Source organism: Antedon mediterranea, chromosome 2, assembly GCF_964355755.1.
Source record: "Antedon mediterranea chromosome 2, ecAntMedi1.1, whole genome shotgun sequence".
NCBI lineage: Eukaryota > Metazoa > Echinodermata > Crinoidea > Comatulida > Antedonidae > Antedon > Antedon mediterranea.
In genome coordinates, this window is record NC_092671.1 from 12,835,292 (window position 1) to 12,856,590 (window position 21,299).

The 21,299-nt window shown below is 29.5% G+C and overlaps 2 protein-coding genes, 1 long non-coding RNA gene and 1 pseudogene across 4 annotated transcripts; 2 read left to right on the forward strand and 2 right to left on the reverse strand.

Annotated features, from left to right (window-relative positions):
* Positions 1 to 2,039: 2,039 nt before the first annotated feature.
* On the forward strand, positions 2,040 to 3,887 carry LOC140040451 (muscle M-line assembly protein unc-89-like). The gene is made up of 2 exons (XM_072086412.1): positions 2,040 to 2,175; positions 3,270 to 3,887. The coding sequence occupies exons 1-2, from the start codon at positions 2,169 to 2,171 to the stop codon at positions 3,593 to 3,595; spliced, it is 333 nt and encodes a 110-aa protein (XP_071942513.1). The 5' UTR covers positions 2,040 to 2,168; the 3' UTR covers positions 3,596 to 3,887.
* A 1,065-nt stretch (positions 3,888 to 4,952) lies between these two features.
* LOC140042509 (5S ribosomal RNA) lies at positions 4,953 to 5,070 on the reverse strand (annotated as a pseudogene).
* Positions 5,071 to 9,498: 4,428 nt separating this feature from the next.
* Positions 9,499 to 17,425, forward strand: LOC140040446 (myosin light chain kinase, smooth muscle-like). 2 transcript variants are annotated; one of them, XM_072086400.1, is made up of 12 exons: positions 9,499 to 9,632; positions 11,408 to 11,439; positions 11,932 to 12,234; positions 12,557 to 12,583; positions 12,911 to 12,995; positions 13,189 to 13,288; positions 13,586 to 13,689; positions 14,084 to 14,225; positions 14,559 to 14,752; positions 15,043 to 15,195; positions 15,614 to 15,734; positions 16,014 to 17,425. In XM_072086400.1, the coding sequence occupies exons 2-12, from the start codon at positions 11,430 to 11,432 to the stop codon at positions 16,062 to 16,064; spliced, it is 1,290 nt and encodes a 429-aa protein (XP_071942501.1). In that variant the 5' UTR covers positions 9,499 to 9,632; positions 11,408 to 11,429; the 3' UTR covers positions 16,065 to 17,425. The 2 variants fall into 2 exon arrangements, with proteins under 2 accessions (XP_071942501.1, XP_071942503.1); XM_072086402.1 differs by having other exon boundaries at positions 9,524 to 9,636.
* LOC140040453 (uncharacterized) lies at positions 12,989 to 17,624 on the reverse strand. The gene is made up of 5 exons (XR_011842718.1): positions 17,580 to 17,624; positions 14,385 to 14,485; positions 13,797 to 13,980; positions 13,392 to 13,523; positions 12,989 to 13,041 (listed from the first exon to the last, which is right to left on the reverse strand). It is a non-coding gene; the product is annotated as an uncharacterized lncRNA (long non-coding RNA).
* Positions 17,625 to 21,299: the final 3,675 nt, after the last annotated feature.

Consider the following 21,299-nt stretch of genomic DNA (forward strand, 5'->3'; position numbering starts at 1 on the left):
ATTGCAGCAAAAAGTTGCAAAGCTATAACTAGTTACATTCTAACAAAACAAATCTATCAAACAGTTTTGACTGTTATTTTAACAACCATTCAAATGGTCAATTAAAATTTGTCTCATTTCCGTTTTCAAGAAAATGGAGGTAATTTATTCACACTGAATTTAAGCAGTTTGATCTCGGCAGAAACAAGGCTCTATTTATGATGTACGGTGTTATGAATGTAATAAAATTCATCAATACATCTTATAAATTAAATACACTCTTTTTTATAGTCTAGACACTCTAATATGCCTAACATAAATCAGACATTTGGATAATAACTAAGAATGGCCATGTGTTAATCTTCTTCCAACAGAGACACATTTCATGCAGATCCGCCTTCCAAAAAAACCCACAATTTTAACTTAACCGCATAGGCCCTCAAATTATATTTTAATATTTTACATCTTGGTGTAGGTCATTAACTGTGCATTTAAACATCAGAATAGATTTATATTCCGGTAATGAAATCAGTAGATAGAATAACACAAATCATAGCTATACTCACTAAAATCGACACCAAAATAAAACTAATTGAGGCTTTAGTTTGTACATTTTTCATATAAAAAAAAACAAAAGTAGTTTGTGAATAGAAACTATATTATGAAAAATTATGACAACCTTATTAAAAAAGCATAATTGTGAATAAACAAATATTGAAACATATTTGAATTCCACTGGATGTCTTACACAATTACTAATTTTTGCCTACTTTGATTATTCCCAGTATAATAATTAAGTTATATTTTAATATTTAACATTTTATTTAATATAACATAATAAACTTAAAAGGGTCATGGGTGGTTCAGCAAACAAAATGGACTGCTTTATTTAGTAAATAACTTTAAACAAAGTACAATATTATACACTTTAATGATTCAAAATCACCTAAAGCATTCTTTTAAATCAGAAAGTAAGACAGGGAATATTTTAAGGTGTGATATATTGCTTGAGTGGCGTGGAACATTTATGAGGCATTATATCAGGATTGAACCCTGGACCTTGGAATACATGCACATTAACCACCAAGTTACAGCTCTACTTTTTTACATATTATTAAAGGCACAACACTCACTATTAGTTATCTGTATACTTTAGTCTTATAAAATTAGCCAAAGAACCTGCAGTGATTTCTCCATTAGAAATAATTCCATAAAATTATGATATAATGATCTAACAATGGACACATATGAAGTATCCAGTTAACCTAAATTCTAATGTTAGTTCAATTATGCATCAATTCCATAAAATTAAAAAAATAATTAATTTATAAATATTTTAATTAAGATAAACAAATTAATAACTGATTTGACAAATTTGTATCAATTAGTTTTTAATGTCAGACACTGTAGTCATATCTTAAAATTAGACTTCTATTTTTAATTAATAATAAATGGTAAACTAGACAAAAATTAATAAAACTTAACTAACTATTACCAGTTAAGTAATCGAGCCAATATGTGTTTTAAGGCTATGGTCAACCCCTAATAAGGGGACACCTTTTGGAACACAATAAAGTGGTGTTCCAAAGGAGTGGTATTGCTAAATTGGTGTTGAATTTACTTTTTTAGTGTGAATATTCTTTTCTTAGTGCTACTGTGTGAAACTGGTTATATAACTGTGTTTTGTAGCTTTGCCATGAAAGTACAGTATTTAGTTCATTCAACTTGTTACCAATTACAGTGTAATGAAATGGGTTTTTAGGATAATGAAAAAGAATAACTAAGATTATTTTTTGATTAACTCAAAATCAAAATTTAATTCGAAAGTAAATAGATAAATTAATAACGTGGTCATATTTGGCCAAACTGGTCAATCTCATCTGTATATCAAACGTATTTACTCAAACGCATTAATGTAGTGTAATCACTTATCATAGATTGTCCAATCATATTGGTCGTTACTAAATTGAATCATCCCAACCATTGACATTATGTCAGTTGTGATTGGTTAAGACATTCTATTGGCAAACATTTTTATCATACCAAGCATAGTTGTGAAGTTTAGAAACCAAGATCTTGTAGTGAGTACTACTTGAGCAGAACACAATATACCCTGAACTTGTTACTCTCTACTGGTTAACTTGCAGGCTCCCAGGCAATAGCTAAAAAGCTCTATCAACAATTTCAATATGTCTGGTAAGTTTACTTTTATTCATAATATTAACTGTCACAACATTTTAAAGTCATTATAATCAATATTTATGCATAGTTTTCCAGCTGGGTTTACTGGTTCCTAATATAGGGACTATGTCATACCTTAGGTAATACCATATCTAAATATAAAATGTATTCTATATTTTAATTTAATATTATAATAAAAATCTGTAATAAACAGCTAAAATAGTATAATTCTTTCCAATAAAATTTAAATTATATAAGGTGATGTATAAAATTCAAATGAAGAGAAAAACAGATAAATAAAAAAGTTTTTAATATACCCATATTGTTGTTAAAAATAGAACATTAACCAAATAAATATGCAAAGTACATTAAAAGAATTGCCTGCTTAAAAAAACTTATTTTTCAATTAAAAACTTCTTTTATTTCATATCTGTAAAATGTTACCTTTTGAGATACCATTGGCAGCATCTTGTACCCCTACATTTTACTTATTTGTTACTTAATGTGTTTAGTGTTAATGTATTATGATGCCCCAGATGGAGTTCCATAGCATAGCATTTAATACTTAAGCACTTAAGGATTGCATTGAAAGGTGCAATGGTCTACCTGGTAATATCATCGAAAAGTGAAATTTCACTCTTCCATGGTAATACCCAGCTAATTCTAGTATTTTATATACTAATACAGAACTAGATGATGTCTAAGGTGGTCAGGTTAACCCCTTGTCCTTAATATAGTAACTGCTATCAATTTTTCATAATCTATTTAAAGCTTGGTTCCCACTTATACAAAACACAATGATAAAAGCAAGTTGACCCATCACAGGCGTCAGTATGGATGACACATCGCATCGTAATTGGTACTTGCATTGCATGTTAGTCTGAACCAAGCTTAAGCCCCACTTTTTTGTTCTTTGAAATGGAAGAAAAAGTGTGCTGTCCAAAAAGATTAGGGGCCTAAGCCTGATTCACCATCATATAAGTTATACTTGACGTGTAATAATCACACTTCAATTCAACTCAACTAAAAGATAAAACAAAAACTGATTCTTGCTATGCTCTGGATTGATTTTTTTAGTCCATTATTTTCCAATTTATTATATTTTCTAGGTCCAATCTTTGAAAAACTTCTGGAGGAAGAGATGCAAGTAGTTGCTGGTAGTGGGGCCATCTTTGAAGTAAAAGTAACAGGAGAAGCACCTTTAAGTGTTAAATGGTATGTAGATGATGAAGAAGTGAAAGATGACGACAACAAATACATTCTTGATGAAGATGATGGTGGCGTCTACAGGTTTCAAATCCGTGAGGTCCAGGTCGTAGACGACGAAAACGAGTTCACAATCAAATGTGAAGCATCCAACAATGCAGACACAATTATCACAGAATGCTGCTTAGTGGTTGAGGACCTACCAGAGGAGCTGAAAGGAATCTTGTAAGGATTCGCACACTATCATTCTGCTAACACATTTCATTATATAAGACACAGAACACTATCAGGGATCAGCTGTACAAGGCTTTGACTGTTTAGAAAATGGGAAAAAGATTTTCAATAATTCTCTTTGAACTGCTTATGATTAAAAGTGAAAGCGTTTATTACCGTAATTGAAGATTAATAGGTAAATAAAATAATCTATTGATGTCAATGACAAATGGTATATATGCAAATAATAGAAAGAAGGCTTATATGAAGAACTGTCAATGCAAAAACAAAAACAAAAACAAAACAAACGCCAAATTTCAGGACGAGAATTAAGAGAAGTGATAGCTGATCCAAAATAAAAATAAAAACCAGAGAAAAAAAAATCATTGATATATAACACTTTTTGACAGAAGTATGAAGGACATTTTCTAATTCAGGATCTCTATACCTTTTTTAATGATAGCTTGCTGTAGATTTTGAAAGTTTACAAATTTGTCATGCCATCTGCCTGGTTAATGTTTGTTTTAGACAACACAGAGATGGCTCCAAATTTAATACATCCATTAAATAATAGAAGTAGTTTGAATGAGTAGTTATCACAGTTTGTATTTTATATATTTCTTGTTTGTAAAAAGATAATTCATCATTAAAATCTTGAAATGGAATCTAGTCTTTCCAACATCTTTCAATAAATCATCAAATTTCCAGGATATTCTAGATTCTTTTATTCAAATGGTGGATTTTTTCACAACAAGCTTCAGTTAATCTTGTATAACCAACAGCTATTAAATATTATTTCTTAAACAAATTAATTGTGTTATGTTTCTGCTGTTTAGCATGCTTATATTACCGACCAATCTTGCAGGCAAGACAAATAATTAAACCTTAAAAATTGGTGATGTCAACTGGGAACATACACTTGCAAAACCTTTTAGATTTGTCTTATAGCAAGTTGTCGGTAGTCTAAGCAGATGTTGATTTTTAGCTATCAAGCAATCAAGAGGAATGATGGATGGAAGCACAGTTATATTTTATATTTCTCCAGATAATTGGAAATTCTCTAATGGGAGAGCTTTTAATTAAAATCATTGCTCTAAATACTGCATATCTGTAGAATTAAATTTTTATTTTTATTTCTATTTTATTCAATCAAACCCAACCGCAATAATTACCACCACTAACAGGTTTGATACAAACAAAGCCAGGACTGTTTAAAGCACCTTGATTGGTCTGAACATTGAACAAGGGCTTCTATCGTCCAGTGCCCACCTTGACCAGAGGAAAGGCATAAAGCCAATACGTCTGAGGCAGATACTAGATGCAGGGGCTGCCATAAGAGTCAGCAGTGCTGATTTTAAATGGGACCCCAGCTCTATATACAGGACCCAATATTCCCAGATGGTCTCCCATCCTAGCTCTAACCAAGCCCAACGTTGCTTAACTTCGGTAATCTGACGAGAACCGGTGTTTCAACGTGGTAAAACTGTATTATATAGCATCTAATACACATGATCCTTCTCACATACACTTTTTACACTAAAGGGTAATGCTGTGTCTAGTCTGGAAAGAAAAAGGGTCACGTCTGCAGGGTATAAATTAATATTGCATACAAAATATATATTGATATAAAGGATCACACTTTTCTATTCTTTAAAGTGTACATATCGCAGTATTTTATGCCTATGTTTTACAATTAATTATTAAACAAAACTAAAAAATTAATGTATAATTATGTTTAAGACAATTATCACCCTTCCTCTGAAAACTTTCACACTAAATTGACATTAAATAATAACCTAAAAATGGGGTTCCTTTTATCTACATGTTAATTTGTCTTTTTATTCTTTAAAATCTACTGGATGTACTGTAAAACACTAAAAATACAAACAAAAAAATATACTTTAATAAAAAGGGATGTACACAATTATCTAACATAGACCATATACTGTGGAAAGAATTAAATAGAAAATCATTGAATGCCATGATTTGCTATTGTGGATACATTTCCTTCATAAAAAAGCAGCTGAACATTGTAGGTCCATTTATGGTAAAGGGTTATGTATTATGACCCTGTTATACTACATATTACAGCATCTATCAATTAAACCAAAAATGTCATTGAAAACCAGACTCATTGTTTAAAGCACAGAATGGTTTACTGTGATTGGCCTGCCAAATATGGCTACATCAAGGTCTGCTAAATGATGATTGGTTGAAACTTTAAGGAATCCTACATTATTGGACAGGTAAGTGTGATTTAAACCACTCTGTAAAAAGTTAAGTAACAATTTAAATTTCCACATTACCTTTTATCTTGGCTTGGCATGCTTCATTGTAATATAAGATTAAAATTGACAATAAAAAATGGAAATAATTTAATTGTATTTGACCTAATTATTTAAGCCAACCCACACCAAAGTTAAAATTCAAAAAATGTAAAAACTATTATTTAAATACCAATGGAATGAAGTAACTATGTATATCACACAAATATAGTTAATTAATTAAAATCACTTTGTAAATAGGATAGGAATTGATTCAATTATGAGACGGATGAATAAATATAAAGTATGACTGTATAGGGTTAGTATAACTAAAAGGTCACTAACATCTAGCTATTAAAACAATCTATCTAATCTATTTAGTTCATTTAACTTCCTCTACCTCCTAGGTACAAAACAATAAAATACTAGTAATATTACTACTGCAATAATTTAATTGAATACTCATAAATAATTTTGAAAAAACAATAACCATCAATTTTATATCATTAACACCATTATGCATTATTGACTTAACTTATTTAAAGGTGCTCATATTTCTATAAAAATTTGAAGTCAAGAGAATCCCAACAATTATCTATTGTAACTTGGAGATCTTCAATACATTTATTTCATAATTAATTTTAGTTTGGCTATAATTGACCCATAGAAAACCTGATCACTGAACTGACTGGGGGAAACTTTTGACCTACATTATGATTGAAAATGTCATCTGGTGACCTAATAATCACAGTAGTAAATTACTACTACTCACTCAAGCAAGCCAGCTTATTAATCATAATAGCTTTCCGATGGTTTCCTTCTAGCACATTTTTTGTACAGAAAATAGTATAACATATACTACAGTATTTCCATAATATATTTTAAGTCACACTATAATTTAAATGGATTAAAGATGTATTGTCCACTGAAAAAAGAATTCTTAAAAATGTTGTTGTTGAATATGCCATTTTAATGTAACATAATAGTTATCCACTTTGACCAAAAATTGGATCGAAAAAAAATGTATTTACCTGAAAAAAATTTTAAGCAAAAAATTGTCAAATTGGCTGGATTTTTGGTTGAATTTAACCATTTATTTTGTCATTTTATTATTATTTTTTTTCGTTTTTTTTTCTATGGAAGTGATTAACTTGATTAAAACTACAAAATAACATATTCAAAGTCTGATGTAATTAATCTTCATTTTTCATGTTTTTGGGGGACAATACATATTTAATAAAAAAAAGTGAAATGCAAAATGGAATAAAAAAAAAAGATAGGAGAGAAATTGTGTGAAACATAATTATACCAGAAAAAGAGAGATTACACTCTTTCCTGCTAATATTATTAATAGTAAAGTAAACAAACATATAAATTGATAAAAATAAATTTTATTATGTGAAAAATGTTTAATAAATTAACAATATTAATGATAACCTCTATTAATATTGTAATACTACACATCAACTATTTTTTCCCATTGAAAACAAATTTAAATTTTCTTTTTGTGGCTATAATTTTAAAAAAGTTTTGCAGAAAAACGATACCATGATCTGATAACTACATATATAGTAATATAAATAGACCATTATGATATAAATAAACACCCAAGACATATGTTGTTTGGGGTTTGGACAGATGTATATCCTATAATGCAAAAAAATGTATATCAAGTATTTGAACAGTACATACCCCAAGGCGTACTACCACAGAAGAGTTCTGCTAATACCATTAATGTTAATCTATGAATGAAAAAACAACAACTTTAAGGTGAAAACAATTAAAAATAATCACTAACCATAATAAAACTGACAGAAAAAGTACTCAACTTCAATAATTTGCATTAGTGTTATATTTATTCATTCATTTTCTTTATTTCGGATAGTACATCCATATACAAAACAAGAAGAGAAAATATTTCATCAGGAAATTAACAATCGCATCTTCCACAAAAACAACCTAAAATAATATGCTAAAATATCAATTTGCACCAACACATGCAGGTAGGATTGGTTATATTTGTATTATTTAAAGTGGAAAAATATTTAATATGTATCCATAAATATGCATTTCTGTATATGGTAACGGACAGAAGGCTTCCTTGACATGTCCTACACAAAGAAATGGTAGGGAGGAGGTTATTAATATGTAATCTAATTCAAACTTAATTGGCACCTAAGTAGCAGATCTCTGTTCCAATATCATCATCTGTGCTCAATTCAAATTTCAATTTAGTTATATGTTTATCCATTCATTCATTTCAATCAATGGTATTATTATATTATTTGTATTCGGTAAACATTACTCTCTATCATGTTTCGGTCATAAGGTCAAAATATTCAAGTACAACTTGCTAATTGCCTTGTTCAATTTTAACTATTTTTTTGTGTGTGAATGAAGCACACTAGCAATATACATCTACTTAAAACCTAATAATATATTGTTATCTTGGAATATCTTATTGAAAAACAATTATTTATATATTTATGGTTGATAGTTTATAATTATATACATAGATATTAATTAACTTTTTAAAATGGATTTAATTTACACAAATGTATCCAAATAAAAGATAACAATATGAAATTGATCTAGTCATATTATTAAAAATGTACATTATTCATTAAAAGTTTAAAAAGTCATTCTGTAACGATGTTTTTAAATATGCAGTTAGGTTGAATAAATTGACAGAATATGATTAATTTCACTCTTCCCTGGTAATATTATTATTCAATAAATTAATCATACTAATCAATAAAAGTAATGGATATAAAATTTTAATGAATGCTTTTATTGGGTCCAGAAAATTTATTTTAGGGATGAGTATAAGAAACATTAAGAAGACTAAAAATATGTACAAAGAAATATCAATAACAAAACAAACACAAAATTATAGACAGGAACAATGATCATGTAGGCAAATCAATTGAATTAGAAAAATAAATTGAATCAAGTGAGCCAAACTGGAACATAAAGAGGGAGAAATTTTAAGCTTTCAAAAAATGATATATTTATATAAACATCTCACATAATAATAATAACACTCAGTTAACAAAAAAATATTATTTATTGTATGAGCTAATGTAATATGTTAATATGTTAGGCTTATACATTCACTTTATTTCACTAGGATTCTGGTTACCAATTTGAATTTGATTAAAAGATTCTTGAGAAGAGTCAATTAAAAATTCCTTATTACAGATAGCTTCATCCGCCTATTAATTCTAAATTTCTTTACAGCTGATTTTATGAACTTCTTTTTGTTTATACTATAATCATTACTGCGTTCTAGTGCAACTTGGCTGAAGCCTGCCAAATACGGATATGAATTCCATACATTCCATCAAACCTTCCTATGCATTCCAAAGGTTATGAAGGCTAGTGTCGGACTGACAATTTAAAAAAACATAATCAGTGGTTATTGCAGCTGTACCTCATTTGCATATCATTAGCATATCACTTAGTCAGGGATTTTAATATCCTTATTACCTCTGTAAAAATGTGTTTATTATTTACAAAGCTTGTGTATTAATTACTGCGTAGGTGATATTAGCAAAGCTCATTTGCATATCAGGCTATTAGAAAATGTGTAGTGGCTTGTAGAACTCACGCTGATCGGTTTTCAACTCATTATGAATATTAATTTCTTAGATATCAGGAAGCTGGGTTACCAGGGAGTGCAGTCCCATAATGCATTGGGACTTGAAACATTGTTGTCATACCTTTTGTGTGCATTGCTACTACCGTCAGTTTGGTAACCCCAGTAGCCAGGCCCTTATCATAATCAAGGTAGGTAAGTTATTTTCTTTCTAAAAACTTTTTAGAAACTATCAATCTACTATAAATTATTTTCTTCAAATAATTTAAACTACATAGTAAGTTAAGCAAAGCAGTAGATTGATTAAAGTAGTTTATAATGTCTACAAAAGAATGCAGCTACTCTTCTTGGGATGTGAACCTAAGCTGAATACTTGGATATAATTCCAAAAGTGCAAATAACATAATGGACATACTTTGTAATGTTTTCATTTAGAATGTATTTTTAAATACACAAATTATTATCAATATTATTCTTGAATTTCTTAGTCAAAATAGTAATGTAAGTGTAACATTTTTTTCTTAAACATGGGATAGGTAGGCCTAGGTATGATATGTCAACAAATTCAAGTCTAGGCCTATTTAGTATTACATAAAACTTTGTTTATGTATAAAACATATTTATTATCATATTATTATATGTGGAAATCATGGTAATTAAAGTAATTTCAATTGTATATTTAGATATAACTCAATGAAGTACCATATTTGTTATTTTATATTGCAACTAGATCATGATTGTCTGAGAAAAATTTAGAAAATATAGAAAAGATATCTGGTATAGTATGTAAACACATATCTAACAAGAGATGGACTAATTCAATAAATATATTGTCAGTTGAAGATTAGTATTTATATTTTGACTGAATGTTTTTGCTACAATCAGTATAGCTTGTATACAGAATTAATAAATAGAAACATAATCATTAATTTTATTTAATTTTATTTATTTTTATTATTAAACTAATTAGGTTATGAAATTATGATATTCAATAACTTTTAAGGTTAAATGAAAATGGTAACTATATTTAGCACAAACAATTTTATTTTTCACCTTTTATTAAATGTAACATTAATCTGATGTTTATAAAACAGTGAAAAGTTTTGACATCGTTAGTCAAAAGGTATTATGTTTAAGCACAGAGGACTTAACTTGAAAAAACAAGGTTGGATCTTAATCACAACTATTAATAAATGAAATATGATCTTAGAAATGAAACTCAGGAAGTAATTATAAGCCTGGCATACCACTCATTGTAGATTGTTCACAGGCAAGTCCAATTAGACGTTATCGTATTTTATCTTAAGAACTATGTCTTCATAAACATCTCAACACACATTTCTAAACAATCTTGTCTCTTTAAAAAAGTTTTTTTGTATTTTCAAGTATAGAGGGCAGTATTCATATTTTCTATATCAACAAGCATCCAATTAATAATTATCAATTATTATGTTTTGTTTAAAAAACACTGTTGCTCATGTAATAATTATACCATTTTGGCTGTGAGAAAAATTCCTGGTATTGAGATACACAATCAATTTGTTACTTTTATATCATATTATCTACTACAGAAGTATTTTATTTTATGTCTCCATAAACCTCTCAACGCACATTTCAACAATTTAGTCTCCTTAAAAAAGTTTGCATTTGTTCAAAATAGAGGGCAGTATTCCCATTTTTGTAATCAACATACATAATATTTTTATCAATTATACTATTAAAAAATATATTAAACAGTTAGTGTTTGCCATGAGAACAGTTGTATTTAAAATTATATTCATGTCATATTATTTGTTACAATACTAATTTTATTCTTTCACCTTTAACTAAAATAAATAAATAAATAAATAGACATATTTATGAAAAACTGTTAAGTAACTAAATTATTATCATCCCATAATAAGCATAAACAATTTTCTAGATAGTTGTTAATTGAAATGAATAACATTCTTTTGTTATTTTGCAGTAACAGGAAAACAACAAGAAAGATGCCAGCAGGTTTGTTTTTTGTTGTTTATACTTTTGTATACACTAGTTAGCCAATGCCCAGAGGGACTGGGTACAAAACTTTATGAAAAATTAGGTGGTGTAGGTATACTCGGCCAAAGTCTTGTGTGTGGAGGGTTATTAATATACACAAGCATGGAATTATACTGGTTCATATAAAATACTATTTACACCACAGGTAATCCAAAAATTTAGCTTCAATTTTCTAATTTAAAATATTTATTTATTTATTTTTATTTTAATAATTTTAGCAACATTAAAACCATACATAAACTTTGAGTGTGCCAAGGAGTGGCAAAAGATAATATTTTTTTCTTTAATAAATTGTATATGTCTTTGAATGATGAAAACCTTCTGTTTTTGAAAGGTTAAAACATTATTCTCAGTAATCAATGACTTATCTTATTTATTATGTAAAAAATATGTTATACTATTATTTATTCAACTAATTAAAGATATAAATAAACTAATTTTCCCATACAGAAGTACCAGAGCCCCCAGCAGATACGCCCTTTGCTTCAAAGGTTACCAAAGACTCCGTCACTTTAGTATGGGCTGGTACAACCTATGATGGAGGTGCCGCTGTAACTGGCTACCATGTAGAAATGGCACCAGCCGGAACCACAAGCTGGAAGACAGTTACCAAGGATGTGTTCAGTACTAACTATACCATCAAAAACCTTAAAGAAAATGACAAGCTGATCTTCCGAGTCAGCTGTCTTAACAGCGTTGGTAGTAGCAAACCAAGTGATGTATCTGAGCCAATCGCAGTTGTTGAATCTGCAGGTAACATCAACTTATTATGTAAAATTTAATTAATTTTATTACTTTTTAAAATATTTTTTTTAGGTCAATATTTTTTTGAGATCCAATTTTGCCATCAAAATGGCATATTCAACAACAAAAATTAAAAATAATTTTTTCAGAGCGACAGTATATCTTTTAATGCACTATATAAGCCTACCTTATTATTCATCATTACAGTATGAATGCTCAAAATATAAATATGATGATAAATGATTATTATAATTTTCAAAACTGCTTATTTTTTTTGTAAATATAATACCTCTACACTTTTATTTCATCAATATTCTGTTTCTTATTTCAGGGGGTGAAGATGAACTAGAAGAACCAGGTAGGTTTATAATAATTTATCTTTCAATGCAAATTTCATGAGCGCCACTCTCGGTAATGAAATAACAAACACCAACTAAAAAGGTTAGGTTCATGAGTTTTTCTGGCAGAATGTGTATGTAATATAAATCCAAAGGTAAAATACTGAAAAACGACAATTCTGTGGGTATCAGTGGTTGGCTTTCAATGGAGAAACAAATATAATAATTAGAAAAGCTAAATCAAAACGATAAATTAAAACAGCAAGGAAGAAAGTGCAATGCTTTTGGAAAACACAATTCCTTCGTCAAATTAAATACAAATATTAATACTTACTGTTATATTTCAGATGAGATGGCATTCCAGCCCAGACAGATTGAATTCAAAACAACAAATGTCAAACAGTTTTATGAAATCAAAGATGAGTTGGGAAGGTTAGTACAGATGATTCTTTCAATTATTTGTGCTATATTCAATCTACTAAAAAAGAAAACATTCTTAAAAAAAAACAATAAGTCTGTATTAGAGAATGCAATATAATATATCTATATATGATATATATTGTTATAATTTTCTTATTTGAGAGATGGAATGATTTAATAGTATATAAATGTATTTTGATTGCAGAGGTAAATTCGGTACAGTAAACAAATGTTTAGAAAAGAGTAGCAAACGGGTATTTGCTGCAAAGTTTATAAAAGCTGAACAACCAGCTGACAAAAAAGAGGTAATGCTTTTCAAAATAAACATTTTAAGTATTGCCAACTCAAAATTAATCATCACACTTATCAGAGGTTAATTTGAAGTTTAATTATACTATACTTACTTACCAATATTACCGTAGCGTTGTGGATTAAGATTCTGGTTTTGCCACCCAAGCTTTATAACAACATAACACAGAAAGCATGTGTTTATGGCATCCTGCCTAATCTATAAACCTTTACTATATGTATGCTAAACGGCTATTAAAGAAAAAAAACACAAAACGATTAAGCATTATAAATATTTGTATGTATTTTATCAGGTTGAACATGAGATAGACATTATGAAGAAGTTACAGCATCCTAAGCTATTGCAGTTGTATGATTGTTTTGGGGCTGGAAATAATATGGTTATCATACTTGAACTGTAAGTTGTTGTTTCTTTATATCATGTTTAAATTTTTTAATTTTAATCATGCATTTGAAAATTTGCTAAACCCCTGTCTTAATTATATATTTTATTTATTCATTCACCTTTACTGTTGCATTGACTAAGATTGAGTCTTATTATTATATCTCCATGGTTGTCCTTAATACCCTCACTGCTGGCATCCTTGTGGGGATGATTAAGCAGTTGGTTGTGATTGTCTCCTGGTGTGATGACCATGGTATGCTGGCCTATGGCTTCCTTGGACCCATATACTCCAACTATCTCCACCTATAAAGACAATATAGATATCTCATCACATATATTTACAAATAAACAAGAATGGTAAATTGTATAATTGAAATTAGTAACAAACATATTTCTTTTTTTGTAGTGTATCTGGAGGAGAATTGTTTGAAAGGGTAATTGATGAGGAGTTCGATCTGACTGAGAAGGATTGTGTCATGTTCATGACACAAATATGTGAAGGCATGCAATTTATGCATGACAAGAAAATTATCCACTTAGATATGAAGGTAATGGAAATTAATTTTTTAAAGTTAATACAGTGCTTTCTGAAAACAAGGCTAAGCAGAAAAATACTATAAGAAGTGGGGTGGTTGCTCGGTGGAATGGAATCCTCGGTTACTGATACCTACGTTCAACTGTGAAAAGATGTCAGAATTTTTTCTTACGACATGTTAAACTCTACTACCAAAGACATCTGTTGTTTGTCTTGTGAAATGTCTGTCTTGAGGACACTGATTTTCACTCTGGGCAGTCCTTGGCTGTGTGCCTAGAAATTTTTGAAAAAGTATTAAATAATAGCAGTAAAACATAATAATATTATTTTCATTTTGCTCTTGCAGCCAGAAAATATCCTTTGTGTCCGTAAAAATAGTAACAAAATCAAGATTATTGATTTTGGTTTGGCTCAAGAGTTCAAAGATGGCTTGAAGGTGTCTTGTGGTACACCAGAGTTTCTAGCACCAGAAGTAGTTACATTTGATCCTGTCAATGTTAACACTGATATGTGGAGTGTAGGAGTCATTGCATACGTTTTGTAAGTTTTTGTGGGTTTGTTTTACTTTTACTTAATCAGCTACACATCTATATTCACATACTGTATTTATATAAGTGTGTTGTGTTTATCATTATAAGAACGTTCCTAAAATGTATCAACCTCCTCCATTTTTTTATTTATGCCTATAATTTAAGATTTATCTAAAACATACTCTTCTTTAAACTTGGTTCCTCTGATATTTTATTGGGAAAATCACCTCTTTACTTTTTACGTATAGGAGGCGAGTGGTACACCTTATTTTATTTTAATTTTTAAAAATTGTATTTCAGATTGAGTGGATTGTCACCTTTCATGGGTGATTCAGAGGGTGAAACAATGACAAACATCTTGAAGGTTGAATGGGATTGGGATGATGAGTGTTTTGATGATATCTCAGATGCTTCTAAGAACTTCATTGAAAGTTTACTGAAGAAAGAAAAAGAGTAAGAAACATATTGGCTGGACCGATAAGTTATTATCAATTTAGCTCCAATGTTAAATTTGGAAACCTTAAGAGGAATGGTTCATATCAATGATTCAACAACTATTATCTCAAGCAGTAGGGACAGTAACTACCAAATGTTACGAATAAATCAACGCCTTCATCTACAAAAACTATGTTTTCAGACATCAATTTCCAAGAGAGTAATGCAATGTTTCTAAATCTCTGTCTACACTATCAAACCTAGTTTGACAAAGAAAGTGAGATGTGCCCAAATATGGTAGCAATATGACATCATCATGTCCATATATGGGCACATCACATTTTTTGTCACATAAAGTTTGATAGTGTAATCAGAGCTTCAGACATGTTATTGGCAATATTTCCATACCCTAACATATGATATATTATTATTTCAGGGACAGGAATAGTGCCTCACAATGCTTGCAGCATGATTGGCTGATTAAGGCTGGTGCCGCCTCCTCCAAAGCCATCTCAAAGGCTAAGTTGAAGAAATACGTTATCAGGAGGAAATGGCAGGTAAGTTAAAGCGACACTGCCTTGAACTTGAATACATGGGTAGACAATTTAAATAAATTAATTTAATGAATCCTACAATTAACTGATCAAACTAGTTTTTTTCAGACTTCATATCCATAAAAACATACTAATATTCTAAAAACCGTAATCAACAAATACATGAGTTTGAATTACACAACAAACAAAACCTCTTTTTATTAATAATATCTAAAATAATTTACCTATATTAATATAAAATTCAGAAATAGTCATATTTTTCTTTTTGTTTTCAAATTACAGAAAGGCATCAACGCAGTGCGTGCGATGATCCGTGTAAAGTCGATTGTCTAGAAACACATCATTGTCCTAATCATCTACAAATGGCTATTTCTATTGGCGGTAGAATGTTGATGATCCCGGTCAGGTGTAGGGTTTGCCATTTTGTGCTTTGTCAATCAGTATATGTTGCCAAATCGTCCAATCAAAGGACAGAATTTATATAAATCGTCCAATCATTGGATATTGATCAATAAAACTGTCTAATCATGAGGCATTGATAATCATGATTGTGTAATATTGGGATATCAATCAACAATTTATTTCTTTATGCCGAGATAATGAGAGTTATACACAATGGTATTTTTAAATAACTTTTTCTTTCAGTACATCATTGTGTATTGAATATTTAAATCAGTTTAATTAATATTAATTAATTAATTTATATAATTAATTAAACTTATTTAGTTATGTATCTGCTTTTATTCTAGCATTTAATCTTTTTAAGGCAATTTGCTAATAAAACCATGTACATAACATATGATTTTTTTATATTTCATATAGTTATCCCTTTTTTGATCTTGTGCAAAAAAAATATGTCATTTTCTCATCTTTTGTGGAATATGTCTGTACATCTGTTATATCTTTTATAATAGTTAGAATGTAAAGCTTTAAATCAAAATAGAAAGTCAGTAAATACAGCTCCATCGATAAATAAATATTAAATGCAGAACTAGTTACATCAGAGCAGAATCAGATTCTACAGTTAGAGGCTGTCAAAATAATTTTTTTTTTTAAACAAGGTTTTTTTTGCAAATCTCCTTGATCCAGAAATGCTTTAACTTACAACCTTCCAACATTCCCAGCTGCTTGTATAGCATTTCTAGATTTTGTTTTTTGCCGATGAAGTTTAAGAGCCCATCTGTAGGTTAGACGGCAACTGTATATTATCTACTCGCCGTCTTCAAATAGGCCTACTTTTAAAAGAGGTATGAATATGTGGTTGATAAAGAAAAGTATGTATTGTGCACACAATTGTAAAAAATAAGGAGTTTGTTTTACAGAAAACTTTTTTGATTTTGTTGCTGAAACATAAGATTCAAAATCTCTTGGTTATAGTTTAGGAGTGCAGTTTTGATATTTATTACAATAATAGAAAAAAAAATCATGAATATTTTCAGGAAAACCAGCCGTTTATATTGTGGTTGATTACAAACTTAATCTAAAGAAGTTTTTTTTTTCTTCTTCTATTTAATTCAAATAAGTTGTAAAGCTAATTGCGTGATTTGTTGTGGACAAATTCTTAGCTGTGTAAAGCCGTTCCTCTACACTTTGAGATTAAAAGGAAATATGGTTTGGAATATGGATTGATTTAATAATTTATTTTTGCTTGAATTAATATTTCTTTAGTTATTAAAATGTATAAGTTTATGTAACTCAGTATATACTTAAATATTAACAGCTGTGTTTTTCTTTTTTAATTCTTTTAATTAATTAACAGTTAAACAGTTAAACTATTAATTTTCAATCAACCAAACTCATCTTTATAAAAGTGAATAAATATACATTAAATCTAAATAAATATTTTACCTGTCCAAGTCAATGATTTGTTGTAAACTTTGACCTCAGACATTTGGACTTTGTCGAATTCATACCTTGCACAACCAACAGGCTTACCTGGCTGCCACGTTTCTCCTAAATTAAAATAAAATAACAGAGATTCTCAACTATACATACATACAGGTAGCAATATTAATTTAATAAATCAAAAAGGGAAAAATTTGAAAATAACACAAGTGAACTATCGGATAGTAGTATCAAACAATAATATTAAACATAAAAAACAATATTTATGGCGTTGGTTAAAATACAGTAAAATCAACATATGAGGTTTGTATCATAGCTACATGAAAGTGAAAAGCTGGTGATGTTATTGTTTACTATAATCAATAATCAATAAAACATAAATCATCAAGTGGGAATGTGTACAAGAGAGCCTAACATGCTTCCTGAAGTGGGTGTTTGTAAGCCTTTAATGACCCACTTTACAAACTTCATCTTCTCATCAAAACGATGAAACTCTAGATACAGTAGTGGTAAAGAATACTGGGCAAAGGTAAGACAATGAGTAGTCAATTCAGATTGGGGTGTTGGATGCCAGCAGCGCAGGAATGATTTTTGAAGTGGGGGGGGGGGGGGGTGTCAAGGGTGTATCCTTGAATTTAATTAGGGATGTGGGTGTAGGCACCAACAATTTGAGCCATGCTCCCTTTGCGCATCATTGTACGGAGCAGCTAGGCTTTAACATTTGTGGGGTCAAAACGCTATATTTGACCATGATTTACTTTGGGAGGTCAGTTGCCCCCCCTCATTCCTGCACCATTGGATGCGAACACACTTTTGTTGTTGGATTTTATTCAAATGCATTACTTTTAGCATTAAATTATACGCATCATTCCTCTCCGCGTTCCTTGCTTTACTAAAATACTTTTAAACTTAAATTTATGTGATTAAATATACCTAAATGTAGGCTTATATACAGTACTCATAATATTCTATATACTGTTGATTATGCAGCTGTGAAAAGGATCTACCTATCAAGATTGTAATAAACTTTGGTGTTAATGTCTAATGATGACGCAATTAATCTCACAACTGCAATCAATCAACCCTAAGAAATTAATATTAAACCAATCAAAACTCATTTTGCATGCTTCATTTGAACCAAATGTCAAATAGGAAAATGCTATGATGTCATACTATAGAACTAGATTTTAGAATTTAGAATTTAGTAGACATAAAATGATCATTAGAAATTGTTTACATGTTTGTATCAGTTGTAGGGTCTTCCACTATGAAATACAATGTATGTCTTATTATGCTTTGGATATTTGTTACAAAATTAAAAGCATCTGTTGGTCAATTTAAACTAAAGTCAATCAATTTATACCCTTATACAAAAACAATTATCACCACATCAGAGGTGACATCTGCAATCATGACACCAATATTGGAGAAAGAAAATTAACCTATGTTTTTATATACAGTAATATAGTGTTTCCAGTTACGACTGATGGGCACTCACTAGAAGCTCATGTAAGCTTGTTAGGGACACAAACAATACAATTTTTTATTTTATTTTTATTTTATGTCTTTTAGGCAATGTGGCCAAGGATTACCAATAGTGAATTAATCACTGTCCTATCAGATAGGTGGTAATCCTCCTGATACAGGGGCTATTGTGTGAACCAGTTCACCGGGGTAACCCCCTACTCTTTTTCGAATAATGGACTGGGTTCTTTAAAGTACACACAGGTTATAACTGTGTACACTGGACCTACGGTTTATAGTCCTTATCCGAGAAATACAATGTGGTAATAGAATTTTAATAAAAATTAAGTACTTGAAACTGAATTATTTACCATAGTGGCAAACCAGTGACCCTCTTACAGGGTTGTATCATCCCATTAAACTACTATTAATAAACTGTTTTAAAAAATGAAGATACAGACAGGAAGAAATGTGATCTAAAACTAATTAGAAGAGCAAAAGAACACCATTAAACATATAGCCAGATCTTGTTTCCTATTTGTTGAGCCAATGAAATCAAAGCGGCTGTGACATCATTGTAATTCTGTCAACGTTTGGTACTTCTTACCCTAGTTAACTATTAAGGCAGATGGTTGCTTTTATATCTATACCTACAAATAATTTTGTCAAAATACATGAATCATGATGCTGGACTGATGAATGTTCATTTGAAAATAATTGAAGTCATAACAAAAATAATAGTACGAAAGTAAACTATTTTGGAATATTATGATATAGTATTTTCAGTACAGGTAAGTAATTGGAACAAATTGCCTAGTGAAATTCACAATTTAAATTAGATTATTTTTAGAGTTAACTACATAATTGTTTTAATACAATATTTAACTTTTTTGTTTCAATGTTGAAAGTTCGCAGTTTGTCAATTTCTTGTAGATGTTTTAAGTAGTCATAATTAATTGGTTTTTATTGTCCATTGTGTGTTGACAAACAAATATAGGGTTGGTTTTTGCCTTGCCTTTTGTATGGTATAAATTTGTTTTTGTTTTTTTAAATTATAATATACATGACTATGAATTTAGTAGCTCTAATAATAAAAGTATAATGGAGGAGGAATGAGAAGAATTGGAGGGAAAAGGGGAGTGGTTCTAGGATGAACTTTATCGTTTTCAATTGTTTTTTTATTCTTACCGATGACTGAACACTCTTGGTTTCATGACTATATGATATTGTAATTATTGTATTACTGTTAATTCATTATTTGCTGCTTGAAATATGGTTAGGTAACTGTTACTGCTTTAAATATTTTCCATCATTGGTTACCTTTAAATGTCTAAACATTCTTATTAGTTAAAATTACATTGCGATGTTTATACATACTTTCAGGAAACAATTAGAGTATTAAAAGGAACACCCTTTTGCATACAATACAACTTAATATCTTTCAACGATTGCTTCCTTGAAATAAGTACACTACAATTTAGGAACATTAGGGTTAGATTTACCAAAATTGTTGAGCAAAAAATCATCATATCATGTTTTAAGTAAATTATGTTTAAAAAAATCTAAGCAAATATATTTTTTTTCATAAATCTGAGATTCTATAAGATGAAAAGAACTGCTTGGAAAATTAAATATCTTGACAAAGAAAACTATAAATGCTATCCTGGTCTTTCATCCATTTCATAACATTGAAAAAAGGTTTGTTTTTTTTTAGAATCGAGCATGGCAACCTCTCATTTACAGTGAGAGTACTCCTTCTGTTTATTAAAAATTAATAAACAATATTACAATTTTAAAATCATCTAGCTTTTGTTGCATTACTACCATGACTTCATAGATATTAGTAGGCCTATGTATTTGTAATATAAAATAATAAATCTAAATTGTATTAAAGAATTAAAAAGTTTTCAATTTGAAAGAAGCATGATCTTACTCCAAAAAGAAAACTGCAATTTATCATATAAAGTATTTATGAAACAGAATATAGTGTCATAATATTTTCATGGCAGTAATAGCAGCAGCACGCAAGGTTAAATTCTTCACTCTTTTTCAAGATAATTCCAGACACGTGGCTATGAAATTGAAGCCGATTTTTCACACTGAGTTACCAACTGTTTTGATAGAGCCGACTTTATCTCAGGCCATAAAAAAGCACCTAGGGGGACCGCCAAGTACAATTCGTCATGACATGAGTCCTAGAAACTATTTAATTTACAGATCCTTATTAAATATTTCATCCATTAAAACACCCAAATTTAA